This window comes from Chiloscyllium plagiosum, unplaced genomic scaffold, assembly GCF_037043375.1.
Source record: "Chiloscyllium plagiosum isolate Xiang-an unplaced genomic scaffold, Cpla_swu_hap1 HiC_scaffold_35, whole genome shotgun sequence".
NCBI classification, from domain to species: domain Eukaryota; kingdom Metazoa; phylum Chordata; class Chondrichthyes; order Orectolobiformes; family Hemiscylliidae; genus Chiloscyllium; species Chiloscyllium plagiosum.
This window is the reverse complement of record NW_028270173.1, coordinates 12,731,102-12,745,596: the sequence shown is the minus strand read 5'-3', so window position 1 is coordinate 12,745,596 and position 14,495 is coordinate 12,731,102. Positions and strand designations below refer to the sequence as shown.

Here is a 14,495-nt window from a genome sequence, read left to right as displayed (position 1 = left end):
AATGTGGGAAACGTGGATTAGAGCAATCCAAGCAAGTCACCTCGTGAACCTCCGTCGAAAATGTGGAATATCATTAAGGCAGTCCCAGGAAAGATGCCAACGAACTGGTTTGTTGGATGAATAGTCCAAAGGTAAAAATCTCAGGGAGAAAGGTTTGACCACTAAACACGGAGGTGAGGGGAGTCATCTGTCACTCAGCAAGTGGTCAGCCTGTGGAGCTCTCCCTGCTGAGCGATGGGTGCTCAGACACTGAGACTACAGTGTCTGAGTGTCACAGTGTACTTCAGTAACACTGACAGAGGCCAGACTCACAGTGTCCCTCAGTAACACTGACACACCGCAGACACACAGTATCCCTCAGTAACACTGACACATCCCAGACACACAGTGTCCGTCAGTAACACTGATAGAGCCCAGACTCATAGTGTCCCTCAGTAACACTGACACACCACAGACTTATAGTGTCCCTCAGTAACACTGATGGAGCCCAGACTCTCAGTGTCCCTCAGTAACACTGACAGAGCCCAGACACACAGTGTCTCTCAGTAACACTGACAAAGCCCAGACACACAGTATCCCTCAGTAACACTGACACACCCCAGACTCACAGAGTCCCTCAGTAACACTGACACACCCCAGACTCACAGTGTCCCTCAGTAACACGGACCGAGCCCAGACACACAGTCTCCTTCAGTATCACGGACAGAGCCCAGACACACAGTGTCCCTCAGTAACACTGACACACTCCAGACACACAGTGTCCCTCAGTAACACTGACAGAGCCCAGACTCACAGTGTCCCTCAGCAACACGGATAGAGCCCAGACACACAGTCTCCTTCAGTATCACCGACAGAGCCCAGACTCACATTGTCCCACAGTAACACTGACACACCCCAGACTTACAGTGTCCCTCAGTAACACTGACACACTGCAGACTCACAGAGTCCCTCAGTAACACGGACAGAGCCCAGACTCACAGTGTGCCTCAGTAACACTGACACACCGCAGATTCATAGTGTCCCTCAGTAACACGGACAGAGCCCAGACTCACAGTGTCCCTCAGAAACACGGACAGAGCCCAGACTCATAGTGTCCCTCAGTAACACTGACCCACCACAGACTCACAGTGTCCCTCAGTAACACTGATAGAGCCCAGACTCACAGTGTCCCTCAGTAACACGGACAGAGCCCAGACTCACAGTGTCCCTCAGTAACACGGACAGAGCCCAGACTCACAGTGTCCCTCAGTAACACTGACACACCCCAGACTCACAGTGTCCCTCAGTAACACGGACAGAGCCCAGACTCACAGTGTCCCTCAGTAACACTGACACACCCCAGACTTACAGTGTCCTTCAGTAATACTGACACACCGCAGACTCATAGTGTCCCTCAGTAACACGGACAGAGCCCGGACTCACAGTGTCCCTCAGTAACACTGACACACCAGAGTCTCACAGTGTCCCTCAGTAACACTGACAGACCCCAGACTCACAGTGTCCCTCAGGAACACTGACACACCACAGACTCACAGTGTCCCTCAGGAACACTGACACACCACAGACTCACAGTGTCCCTCAGTAACACTGACACACCACAGACTCACAGTGTCCCTCAGGAACACTGACACACCACAGACTCACAGTGTCCCTCAGGAACACTGACACACCACAGACTCACAGTATCCCTCAGTAACACTGACACACTGCAGATTCATAGTGCCCCTCAGGAACACTCACAGAGCCCAGACTCATAGTGTCCCTCAGGAACACTGACAGAGCCCAGACTCACAGTGTCCCTCAGTAACACTGACATACCCCAGACTCACAGTGTCCCTCAGGAACACTGACACACCCCAGACTCACAGTGTCCCTCAGGAACACTGACACACCCCAGACTCACAGTGCCCCTCAGGAACACTGACAGAGCCCAGACTCACAGTGTCCCTCAGTAACACTGACAAAGCCCAGACTCACAGTGCCCCTCAGGAACACTGACAGAGCCCAGACTCACAGTGTCTCTCAGTAACACTGACAGAGCCCAGACTCACAGTGCCCCTCAGGAACACTGACAGAGCCCAGACTCACAGTGCCCCTCAGGAACACTGACATACCCCAGACTCACAGTGCCCCTCAGGAACACTGACAGAGCCCAAACTCACAGTGTCTCTCAGTAACACTAACAGAAACACAGTGTTAGCCGTACAGAATCTGTCCTAGAAGCAGGAAGGCACTACCTCTCACCACATCACCCTCCACACTTGTAATTTGAATTGAAATCTGGAAAGGCCTAACGGATGAGGTGGAAATATCATGTGAATTTTCCAGACATATTCATGATACTCTGAGCCTGCAGACACTGTGCAATTTGTTTGTTATGGGAACCGTGGGATATTTGGAGCACATTTGCTGGATTGATCAATATTAGAAGTACCAACAGCTGCAGGTTACATTTCAGAAATTCCCAGCATGGTACAGAGCAGAAGAGGTTCAGTCTCTATCACAATGCCCTGTACTCAGAGACCACCAGGGAAACAGCTCCCTCTCCATTCACTAGATGGCAGTCTAACCCAACCAAGAAAACTCCTTCTCTCTCCTTAACCTGCCTTCATCTGTTCGCAATCACATTTGCTTCCTTGATTTTTCCCTTGCCCTGGAATTAGTTCATTAATTCCCTTCCTTCTTATTGTTTGAAAATCAGCTTTGAACTTGTATCGGGGTTTCTTGGCTTTGTGTCCAAGCTCATCTGCTGTTTGACCTTCTCTCTGTTTATTCGAGTCTTCACTTGTGTTTCCACTATTCAGACACAGGACTCGACAATGTGGTCATCCCAGAGTTTGCTTAAAGGTTCGTAATGTTTCAGAGGATCTACATTCTGTGGAATTTCCCCACACCTTTTTAAAAAAATCTCCTTTTCCCACTGCTCCTCTCCCATTGTCTCAAGCTCTTACAGTAGTAAAGAAAAAAGAAGAGGCCATTTATTCCATCAGCCCCACCTCTCCCAAACAGCAATCCAGTTCATCTCACTTAGAGTCATATAGCACAGAAATAGTCATTTTACAGTTAATCAAAAATGCTGAAAGTTTGATGAAAATGATGGAAAACGCTAGGGTTTCTCACAATGATCAGCAGCTGTGACAGTAATGGAATCAATGAGGATGAACGTGAGGCCAGTGATTTCTAGTTCAAAGATGGAGGAAGGATGGCCAACTATCATTTTTTCCTGGGAATGAAGAATGGTTTGGAGTTCCTGAGATCAAGCAAGTTCTGCTCCATGAGTGCATGCAAAAGCTGTGGAAATGATTATGGATGATCAGTGAATGTGTGTTTACATTCATGTAAAACAAATCACACATGGAGACAAACATCCAGCTGTGGTCTCAGCTCAGAACAAATCCAGATGAATTCAAATTTCATGCGATGGTGGTGTAATGAGTGGGGGAGCGGGTGTGGGGTGCGTGAGGTACCTGACAGTCGGGTCAATGAGCCTGGCCGTGCACTTTGACCTGCCATGCAGTTTTCAGGGGCACAAGCATCACTGGCCCAAATAATAGCACAGAGACGGTGTATGGCATAGGTCACAGGAAGACCGATCTGTTCTTCCCAGCCTTGAGTGATGAGGGCTCCATTTATTGAAAGCATTACCTCTGGTGGATACAAGGGCAGTCAGTGGTCTTGTGCGCTGGCCATGGGAAACCCCAAAGAGGAAGACTCTGTAGCTGGTGCTAGGCCTGAGGCCTGTGATCACAGTTCTCTGGCTGTCACCGGTTACCGTGCGTTTCCGTGCCACTTTAGAACCGGGCACCCTGTACTGTATCACAAAGGAATCAAAAGCACCATCTGCTGCCCAGGAAAGCTGGAAGGAGTCAGATGTGACATTAGAGACTGAAAGCTGCCCAACCTTTTTCAGTCTGGCTGCGTCCTTATCTGTGGGAGTCAACAAAGGTGAGAGAGGAGAAAAAGATGGGTTGTTACTGGTGCGGGATTGATTACTTCTCCTGGAGGGTAACAGCACTGATCAGGCACACTCTCTGACATGACAGTCTGGAGATCTCAGCGGCATTATGTTGAGGTATCTTTCACGATCGTTACTTCATCAAAGACATTTTCTTTCTGAGATCTCCCCCAGGACCTGACTGATGTTAGTGTGGTCCAATTTATTGTCCATTCCCAACAACGCCTTCCACGGTCGGAGCGTTTGAGGGTGTTAGACTGGTGTTCCTCGGAGTTGATCTCATTGAGGAAGGGCCTGACAGGGTGGGCACTGAGAAGGGGGATCAAGAGGGTGAGACAGTTTCAGAATTAGGCAGTGGGGTGTTTTGATTCAGGCTGAATTGTAGCACGGAGAAAAGTCTTCCCTCGAAGGTCTGTGGGCACTTCATTGTTGACAGGAATCGGGAGACGTCGGAACACAGGGATTTGGGATAATCTGGGAATTCAGATATAAAGATCATTAATGATCTTGTTGAATGGACAGGCAGGCTTGAAGGACTGAATGGCCTACTGTAGCTACTATGATCCTGCCTGACCAATTGGATTAGTGGAGTCAACTGGCTGGTGTTGGTTTGGAGTCACACGTAGGCCAGACCAGGTCAGCAAGCTGCAGGTTTACTTCCCCAGACAAATAATTTCTTAAAGTGACGGAGGTCCATGTTTGTTGGGCTGTGATGGTTCCACAAAGCAGCTGACCACCCCCTCAGCAAGGGGCAGCTAGGATAGGCAAGGAGTCCGGCTTAGCGTGGGAATAAGGTAACAGCTCAGTGACTGTGATGAGATTTAAACTCAGGAATTCAGGGTCGCTGGTACGGGTGTGGCCAAGCATTCAGAAACGGGCTAACACTGGACAGAGTGGGCACACAGTCAGATGTTCTCAAGCCGTAATCTCTTGGCATCAGCACCTGCAAATCTCAAGGAGGACAAGGGAAAGATGACCGACAAATGAACCAAAAATTCACTGAAAAACTACTGGAAATGCTCCACACTAAATCAACTCAAAAATCGAAAGCCAAACTTGTTCTGTGAGCCATCTGTGTTCCAGGTGATCAGGTTTAAATCTGCCTCACACAGTTACAGCTAACATGGGGCCTACCTCAGGCTCCTCCAGCTCCCAAAGGCTCCCAAAGACTGTTCAAAAATCTAATCCTCAGATTCATCGGCAGCTGCAAGTGAAGGAAACATTTCACAAAGAGAGAAATGCAAGGCTGTGCCCTCAGCTCCATGACCCAGCAACCGCACCTGCAGGGGAAGGTGTTCAGGCCTGGGGTGAGGCTGGGTATGGGGGAGATTGGGCTTAGGTGAGGCTGGGCCTGGGGGAAAGTGTTCAGGCCTGGGGTGAGGCTGGGTATGGGGGAGATTGGGCTTAGGTGAGGCTGGGCCTGGGGGGAAGGTGTTCAGGCCTGAGGCGAGGCTGGGCCTGGGTGAGGCTGGGCCTGGAGGAAGGTTGCGCTTGGGGCAAGGTGTTCAGACCTGGGCAAGGCTGGTTCTGGGGTAAGATTGGGCCAGGGGAAAGGTGTTCAGGTCTGGGTGAGGCTAGGTGTGGGGGAGACTGGGCCTGGGGGAGGTTGGGCCCAGTGGGAAGGTTGGGCCTGGGGTATGTAGGGCCTGGGGAAAGATTTGGCCTAGTCGACCCTGGGCCTGAGCAGCTGCTGGCTTGATGCTGCAATGAGAACCCTGAGGCCTCCTTCAGACTAACCGCGGCCTCAACCCCTGCTCCCTCCAACAGCTGGATCCCTCCTCCTATGCCTCAGTTAGACTGCAACACTCAATCCTCACTCCATACTCACTCCCCCAATCATTCCCCCACTCTCCCACTCACTCCCCACTCACTCTCACTTACTCCCCATTCCTTCCCCTACTCACTCCCTCCCCCACTCCTTCCCTCACTATCTCTCTCCCCCATTCACTCCCCCACCTCTCCCCACTCCCTCCCCTTTTCACTCCCTCGTACATTCACTTCCCCAGTCCCTCCCCCACTCCTTTCCTCACTCTCTCCCTCCCCATTCACTTCTCCACTCCTCCCCCACTCCTTCCCCAACTCCCTCCTGTACACCCCCTCTCACATCCACTCCTCACTCCCTCTATCCCCAGTCTCTCTCCCATTCACCCCCTCCCACATTCATTCCTAACTCCCTCTTTCCCCACTCCCTCCCCGTTCACCCCCTCGCCCACTTCCTCACTCACTCCCTCCCCTGTTCACCCCCTCCCACATTCATGCCCCACTCCCTCTCCCGTATACCCCTTCCCCCACTCCCTCCCACTTCCACTGAAGATGGAGGTCAGAGGAAAGACAGACCCTTGCCCTCGGATCGATCATGCCATGCGAAAGGAGGAACATTATTCCCGGGAAGGTGGTAAATCCGATCCATCCTTCTGCTGTTAATAATGATCTCCTTCCTTTCTCCATGAATGAAGAAATGTCTGATTGGTGGCCAGGGTTTCATTAGCTGTTGTCACTGAATACACGTTGTGGGGCTAAACTGATTAAACCTGCACCGGGATAAACAGCAGGTTTCTCATTTCTCCCGAGCAGGCTGACGGAGGGGAATACTCACTCCTGGGACCTTCCCATTGGAAATGAGCCCCAGCAATTCCCAATCCTCCCCTCCTCTTCCCATCTCCTGTCGCTTCTACTGCTTTCCCTCCACAGGGAATACTGGGCAAGGCCGGCTGTAGCTCTCCATCGATGGGAGGAGGATGAGGTCGGAGGAAACAATCGGAGGACGGACTTGTGAGCCAAAAACACCAGCCTCTACAAGCTGGGCCGAATGGCCTGTGGGTGGTTCCCTTGGCTTTAGAGTCCCTCTCAGGGAATATGACCCTGAGGTGGGCAATTAAGTGCTGAGAGGTGGAGAAATATGTTCGCTCCGAGGGTTGGGAATCTTTGGAATCCTCCACCCCAGAGACCCGGCGAGAATCAGTCGCTGAGGCTGTTTAAGACAGAGACAGAATGATTTTGGGACATACAGGAAATGGAAGGATTTGGTGCTGGGGTGAAGGTGTGGGCTGAGGCAAAAGGTCACCAGTCTGAGCAGCCCAGCAGGCTTGAGGGGGCAGAATGGCCTGATCTGGATGCTTCTGCATCATTCTATTCTGAAGGGATCCGCTCTGAATGAGTGAAGATCGCCCAGTGAATTGCAGGGACACAGCTGTGGTTTTGACTGAGCGAGACTGACTTGTTGAAAGAATGTATTCCGGTTGTTATTCTAACATTACCTGTGGTGGTGGCGACCACGCTCAGCGGAGCAGTGCGCTGATCAGCCGAGACCCCATAGAGATAGAGGGTGTATTTGGTGGTAGGCCTGAGGCCTGTGATGGTGGCCGATCGATGGTCACCACGAACCGTCAGGCTCTGGAGGACGTGGTCCTCTTCAGCTCTGTACTCAATGAAGAAAGAGTCGTATCGCCTCTCGGTCACCCAGGAGAGCTGGAGAGAGTCGGCCGTGATGTCCGATACTGAGAGGTCCCTCACTTCACCCCGCTGTGGCTGCACTTTCACTGCATGGGAGAAAGGAAGAGAGAGAAAAAAAAACGTGGATCAAATCCTCCTCAACTCCTTCAAACCCTGCAGCCTCTGGGATATCCTCATTTCTGGCCTCTGGAACTGTGGCATATCCCACCGGCGGCCCTGCACTCTGGAATGATCTAAAATTCCCTCCCGAAACCTTGTCATCTCGGAGCCACTGAGATCGGAGCTGTTCCGAGTGAGGGGTATATCGTCCGGTGGGTTATGCAGGAGGGTCTGACACGGAGGAGCTGGCCAGTTGGTCACCGTTTAGGAACAAGAGGACAATGAGGCACACCTCCTCAGGACCGTTTCACCACCCAATTGCTGTGGACCTTATGTTCACGCTTCAGCTTGGTGCTCTATCTTTAAGGAGCTGGGGTTTGGAGAGAGGGAAGGGGAGTCTCCCCAGACATGGCCCATTCTCCATTCTCCTGCTGTAACCTCACCAGGATAGGGCACATGTGTGAGGGAGCTCACTCAATGAGGCACCGTCACTCACTGAGGGATCACTCACTGGTGAATCACTCACTGAGGGATCACTCACTGAGGGACTGTCACTCACTGAGGGTCCATACTCACTGAGGGATCACTCACTGAGAGACCATACTCACTGAGGGAGTTAATTCACTGAGAGATCATTTACTGAGGGATCACTCACTGAGGGACCTCACTCACTGAGGGATCATTCAGTGAGGGACCGTCACTCACTGAGGATCACTCACTGATGGAGAGTCACTCACTGAGGGATCACGCTAAGGGATCACTCAATGAGAGACCTCACTCACTGAAGGATCATTTACTGAGGGATCACTCACTGAAGGGGATCACTCACTCAGAGACCTCACTCACTGAAGGATCATTTACTGATGTATCATTTACTGAGGGATCACTCACTGAGGGACCATCACTCACTGAGGGATCACTCACTGAGGGAGTGTCATTTACTGAGGGAGCATCACTCACTGAGGGAGCTCACTCACTGAGGAATCACTCACTGAGGGAGCTCACTCACTGAGGAATCACTCACTGAGGGATCACTCACTGAGGGAGTGTCATTTACTGAGGGAGCATCACTCACTGAGGGAGCTCACTCACTGAGGGATCACTCACTGAGGGAGTGTCATTTACTGAGGGAGCATCACTCACTGAGGGAGCTCACTCACTGAGGAATCACTCACTGAGGGAGCTCACTCACTGAGGAATCACTCACTGAGGGAGCTCACTCACTGAGGAATCACTCACTGAGGGAGCTCACTCACTGAGGAATCACTCACTGAGGGAGCGTCACTCACTGAGGGATCACTCACTGAGGGAGCGTCACTCACTGGGCATCCTCTGTTACGACTGCACAGCCATTCTTTTGAAGACACGGTCATGGGTTCTCCTCACGGCCTACACCCTGGGCCCATCTTTATTTTACAACAATTGGTGAAACAGAAATCTGAGCCACTGTCATGTTATGACTGGTCGGATCTTGCTGTGCACCAAAAACTGACGATCCTCGGAAAGAGCACGTCATTGACTGCAAAGTGCTTCCAAGACATCCTGAGTTTGCAAACGGGTGCTATGTAAATGCAGGTCCTTCCTCCAATGAAGTCGAATGCCTGTCATAGGTGGGTGCACGAGTGGCCTGTCATGTCCGAACCCTACCCCCACCTCCCCCCACCCCCCAACCCACGCCACGGAGAGTTGCCATGGTGACTGTCTCTGGCAGTAGGCCTCAGGCAGCAAGGGTCAGAGGTCGTGGGCAGAGGGAGGTGGGGATCTATCTGAACCCTGAGGTCTGCTCAGTTCAAGGATTCAAAACCCATTCCTGCTGTGGGAGGAGAGTCTGAAACAATTGCACATCGTGTTAGAGGCTGTACAACTGCCATACCTACTTCACTTCTGAGTGTCTTTATCAGCTGAGGCTGGAAGAATGCAACTAAATAACGATTAATTGGTTCATGACATCTCCTTGGTCTCGTGCTACTTTAATCGGTTGAACAAGGTTATCATTAAAGTAATGGCACTGCCTTCAGAGCTAACTCACTCTGGGGTGCCATCTTGGATGGGCTGCAGGTTATGGTCAGTGAAATGTTCTCACTGCAGGCGGGAAGCGGGAGGCCCCTGGATCCTGGTCGATTCAATCATAACGGAGCTGGATCCTGTCTGTTCCCCTCGATTCCACATTCCTGTAACCCTGATGAAAATTCCGTTGTGAAATCTTCAATGGGCCCCTTGCGCCGGGAAAACTTTGATTCCGGGAGAAAGTTCCAGAATCCAGTGAGCCTTTCCATGAGAAGGTGCTTCCTGAGCTCACCCTGAACAGCCGAGCTCTGGTTTAATAATTGTACCTTAATGCAGTGCCCTATCAGATCCTTACACCCCTCCATTCAATCATCCCTGAACCGGGGTACAGGGAACTCTGGGAGAAAACCTCACTGAAACAGTGAGGAAACATAAATTACCAGCAAGGATTGAACAGGCCAGGCGATAGGGAAGGCAAATAAATCCCCTGACATTTGGGAAGGGGATATCAGAGTGGCCATGGCCCAAGGGTTTCCACTTGCGTAGGGAGAGTGGAATTCAGTGACCATCTTCATAAGACGGTCAGTCAAGAATCCAATTGGGAACTCAGGAGAAACCTTTCCAATTAGATAGTGATTAGCCCTGCCAAAGGGAATGATGCTGGTGAATGGTTGAGGGCAAATACAGGATAGACGTAGATTTAGATGGATGCGGGGATTGGCTTAAATGAGGATCTTAGAGAGAAGACCCAGGAGGAGCACATGGTCTGTTTCTGAGCGGTAAATTACCCATAATCCAACTGGGAGAACACATTGTGACAAGGTGTTGGGGGAGGTGGTGTCAGATCAATATCCGTCTGTTCCTGTGGGATTCCTTCTTGGAGAGACTCCGTAAAATATCCCCATTCATTAAAATGTAGAACGAAGGAACCATTCTCTCTCCACGATCTCATGTCAATGGAATTGGCTGGCATATTTTCTCTGAAAGGTCCAAATTAATTGACTGGTGAAGAGTTGAATATATGACATAGAGGTAAAGGTACCTGAGGTGGTCACAGTAGTGGTCAAAGGCTCTGTCCTTACTCCATCAGAAATCCCGTACAGATAGATGATGTATCTGGTAGTAGGCTTGAGGCCTACGATGAGGTGGGATCTTTGCCCGCCGGTGACTGTGATGTTTTGGGTCTCCTCAGAGCCCTGGACTCTGTACCGGATTAAAAAGGAGTCAAAGTGGGCCCTGTCCACCGTCCAGGAGAGTCGGAGGGAGTTAGCCGTGATATCAGAGGTGGATGCGCTGCCCAGTTTTACAGCCTCTGTGGGAGTTAAATGGGAAAAAAAGAGACAAAGAATTACTGATGGGGAGATTTGTTAATATTCAAGATCGGGAGCTATTCAGGTTCCCCTCCAACTCATACACCACCCGGACTGGGAGCTATATCCTGTTCCTTCAATGTCCCTAGGTCAAAATCCTGGAGCAGCCTTCCTAATGGAACTGCGGGTGTCATGGCGGGGAAGGATGTTTCCTCTTGTTGGAGATTGCAGAGCAAGGGGTGTCACCATTTCTCAGAACAAGGAGTGCCCCAATTTAAAACAGAGTTGAGATTTTCTTTTCCTCTCTCCCAAGTGGGGTTGTAATCATTTGGCAGTCTCTTTCCCTTTGAGGCAGAGCGACAGAGATTCCCGTTAAACCAGGGGCTGAGAGGTTATAGTGGGAATGACCAGATTAGTCATGATCTTGTTAAATATGATCGAAGGGCTGAGTGGCCTGTGCCAGCTCCTGATTAGTCTAAATGCAGCAGGCTCCACCCCCCCAACTCCTCCCCTCACCCTAGGTGGACCATAGCAGGTTAAGATGGCAGCTCAGCACCACCTTCTCAAGGAGAGTTAGGGACGGTCAATAATAGCTAGCCCAGCCAGTGAAGCTGCAATCCCCTGAAAGATGGGCTGAACAGCCTCCTCATGAGGTTTGAGGATGCCACTGACCTGTGGTGGTTGTGGTGCTGCTGATTGGTTTAGTCCGCTGGCCAGATGAGATACCGTGGAGGGAAATGGAGTAGTTGGTGCCAGGCCTGAGGCCTGTGATGAACGAGGAGCGAAGGTTGCCGGGCAGCTTCAGCTTGTGCACCTCCTTGGACCCAATGATGCGGTAGTGTACGAGGAAGGTGTCAAAGTCCCTGTCCGCAGTCCAGGCCAGGCGCAGGGAGCGCTCTGTGATGTCAGAGAAGGTGAGTCTTCCAAGCTTCCCCACTTTCACTGGTTCCATGGAATCTAACAGAAGGACCAACTGAGACTTAAAACATCTTCAGGAACAGAACAGTCGAGGGCTTAGCCAAGCTCTGGTGTGACCTCTGACCCTGTTACCTGGCAACAGTATCACACATGTCCTACACTATTGGGGTTTCAGGGAGAGTCCAGTCCAGTTCAGATAGTTTTATGGGTGGACAGTGCTGGAGTAATGATCAATCCTCTCCTATCCCTAGGCAAGGCCCATTAAGTCCTCTCCTACCTCGAGACCAAACCGTGGCTAACTCAGTGATGTGCACAGCCTTCTTGTCCTTACCCTGTCTGAATGAAGATAGACACTTGTCCTACATTGAACAAGCGCCTGTCACCACCCAGGCCTACAGCTAAGGTTCTCCCCAACTCACTGCTCGTGCCTAAACTGACAGAGAGTCTCTTTTCTCCATCAGTGAGCTGGGGACTCACTGACCAGCCCTGGCCTCGTGAAGACAGGCTTAGAGCAGGGAAGGCTGAGGGGTGGGGAAGGAGGCCTGATTGAGGTGTGTAAGATTGAAGGGCATGATGGGGGGGATATGGAGGAGCTAACCCTCTGAGTCAAAGGGGCATCATTTTCAATTGAAAGGGGGAATTCGAGGCAAATGTTTTTTCACACCGAGGGCAGTGAGAATCTGGAATGCACTGCCTGGGAGGGGAGTGAGGTGGGAAACCTTTAAAACGTACTTGGGTGCGCACTTGAAACGTCAGAAAACTCAAGGCTGTTGGCCTAATGCAGGAAAGTGGGCCTGGTATAGGTTCAGTGTAGCACTGATGGCATAGACTCGATGGGCCAATGGATCTCTCCTGTACCATATGGTCCAGTATTTCAATCAGGGGGCAACTGTCACTGTCATTTCTCAGATAATTGACCTTGTTAGATCACCATAGTTACAGAGACGATGAAGAAGGCTCAAGCACTAACACAAACTCCTTCCAGGTCGTAAACTATTCGTATCCCAACCCCCCGCATGTTCAGACCTTACAGAATACCCTCCGTCCAGCTCGATCCTTCTACCCCACCGTCACCTTTAAGGAGTTTCTTAAGATCTGCTTCTCCATCGAGCTTTTGGTCACCTGACCGGATGGCTTTGGTTTACAAATTCTCTACGAAGCAGATTGTGCTGTTTTAAACATTAAAGTCACTATATAAAGGCAGGTTGCTTTTGTTGGAGATGTGACAGCCAATTAGAGGACAGCAAACAACGACAGATAATTGGTCAGTTCTGAAGTGAGAATGGCTGAGAGATCATATATTGGCTCGAACCCCCCCCCCCCCCAGGAGCACACTGAGAAATAATGGCCACAGGATCTTTCACGTCACCGAAAGAGAACCCTTCAGACAGTTTGGCACTCCCTCAGTCCCGCCCTGCAGGCAATAATGAACACGATTATTGTGGTCAGGCCTCAGGCCTGGGACTCGAGTCAACAACGCTCACCCTCAGAGGTAAGAGGTGAGTACCCACGTACAGCTGGCAGAACTTTCTAGAAAGAAAGAAATGAGCTGTGGCATTTCCTGCATTCAGAATGTGGCGTGGGGGATATTTCACAACTGATATTTCACAGAGAGACAGGGAATGTCATTCAGCCAGTACCCACTCCGAAATCAACAATTTATGGGCTGATGTCATTTCTGTCTGTGGGATCTTGCCATGCACACACAGGTTGTCTCTATCCTACCTTACAACACAGTCTCATCGCTGTGAAGATACTTTACCACTTGTTCAGCATTTTGGGATATGATGAGATGGTGGAAGGGGGCTACAGGAATGTAAGTGGATGGTTGTTGTTGGAGGGGATGGAGAATGGTCAGGGGGAGAGAGCCAGCCTGCAGGGTGACTGAATGCTGCCGTGAAGGGTCACCGTGAGGCTGGGCGGGTTACCTGTGGTCACGTTCAGTGCAGTAGGCCCAGTCCGCTGCCCGTCTTGAACTCCGTACAATCTAATGGTGTAGTCTGTGCCAGGGAGCAGCCCCTTGAGGAGCACCGAGCGGAAACGCCCCTGCACTTTCCGTTCCTCCCAGCGCACAGAGCCTGTAGCCACTCTGTATTGGACGACAAAAGAGTCGAAGGCTCCTTCCGGAACCTTCCAAGACAGGCGGAAGGCTTGGGTAGTAACGTCCCTAACCGTCACGTTGCGAAAATGAGCAACCTGGTCTGAAGAGGCGACAAGAAAACAGACAATGGAAGGAATGTGAAAGGCTTTGATACTCCAAAAACATGAAATGATTGTATCTCTTTCAAAACAAAACTCTTGGAGCACTTTCCTCGATTTAACCCCTTTTTAAAGTTCCCCTGATTTAACCCCCTTCACATTGTCCCTGATTTGTACCGAAACACTTACCCTTTACCCTCTCCCCACCACGCTCTCTCCTTCCAGGGGTGCACCTTGGCCCTCCCTCACTCCCTCCCTCACTCCCTCCCCCACACCCTCACTCGGAACCACACCCAGACCCTCACCCAGACCCTCACCCACTCCCTCCCCCACTCCCTCCCCCACTCCCTCCCCCAGACCCTCCCCCACACCCTCCCCTACTCCCTCACCCACTCCCTCACCCACTCCCTCACCCACTCCTTCCCCTACACCCTCCCCACTCCCTCCCCAACACCCACACCCAGACCCTCGCCCACCCCCACTCCCTCCCATACACCCTCCCCACTTCCTCCGCCACACCCACACCCAGACCCTCACCCACACCCACACACTCA

The 14,495-nt window shown here is 51.3% G+C and overlaps 1 protein-coding gene across 4 annotated transcripts in view; it reads right to left on the bottom strand.

Annotated features, from left to right (window-relative positions):
- The window catches only part of LOC122541552 (tenascin-X-like), a 196,120-nt gene that overhangs the window by 98,851 nt on the left and 82,774 nt on the right, over positions 1-14,495 (bottom strand). For all 4 annotated transcript variants that reach the window (XM_087979261.1, XM_087979257.1, XM_087979258.1 and 1 more), the window contains 4 exons: positions 13,671-13,943; positions 11,497-11,781; positions 10,557-10,826; positions 7,213-7,494 (listed from right to left, as the gene is read on the bottom strand). In XM_087979261.1, the coding sequence (XP_087835387.1) occupies positions 7,213-7,494; positions 10,557-10,826; positions 11,497-11,781; positions 13,671-13,943 (1,110 nt within the window). The remainder of the gene's footprint in view (positions 1-7,212; positions 7,495-10,556; positions 10,827-11,496; positions 11,782-13,670; positions 13,944-14,495) is intronic.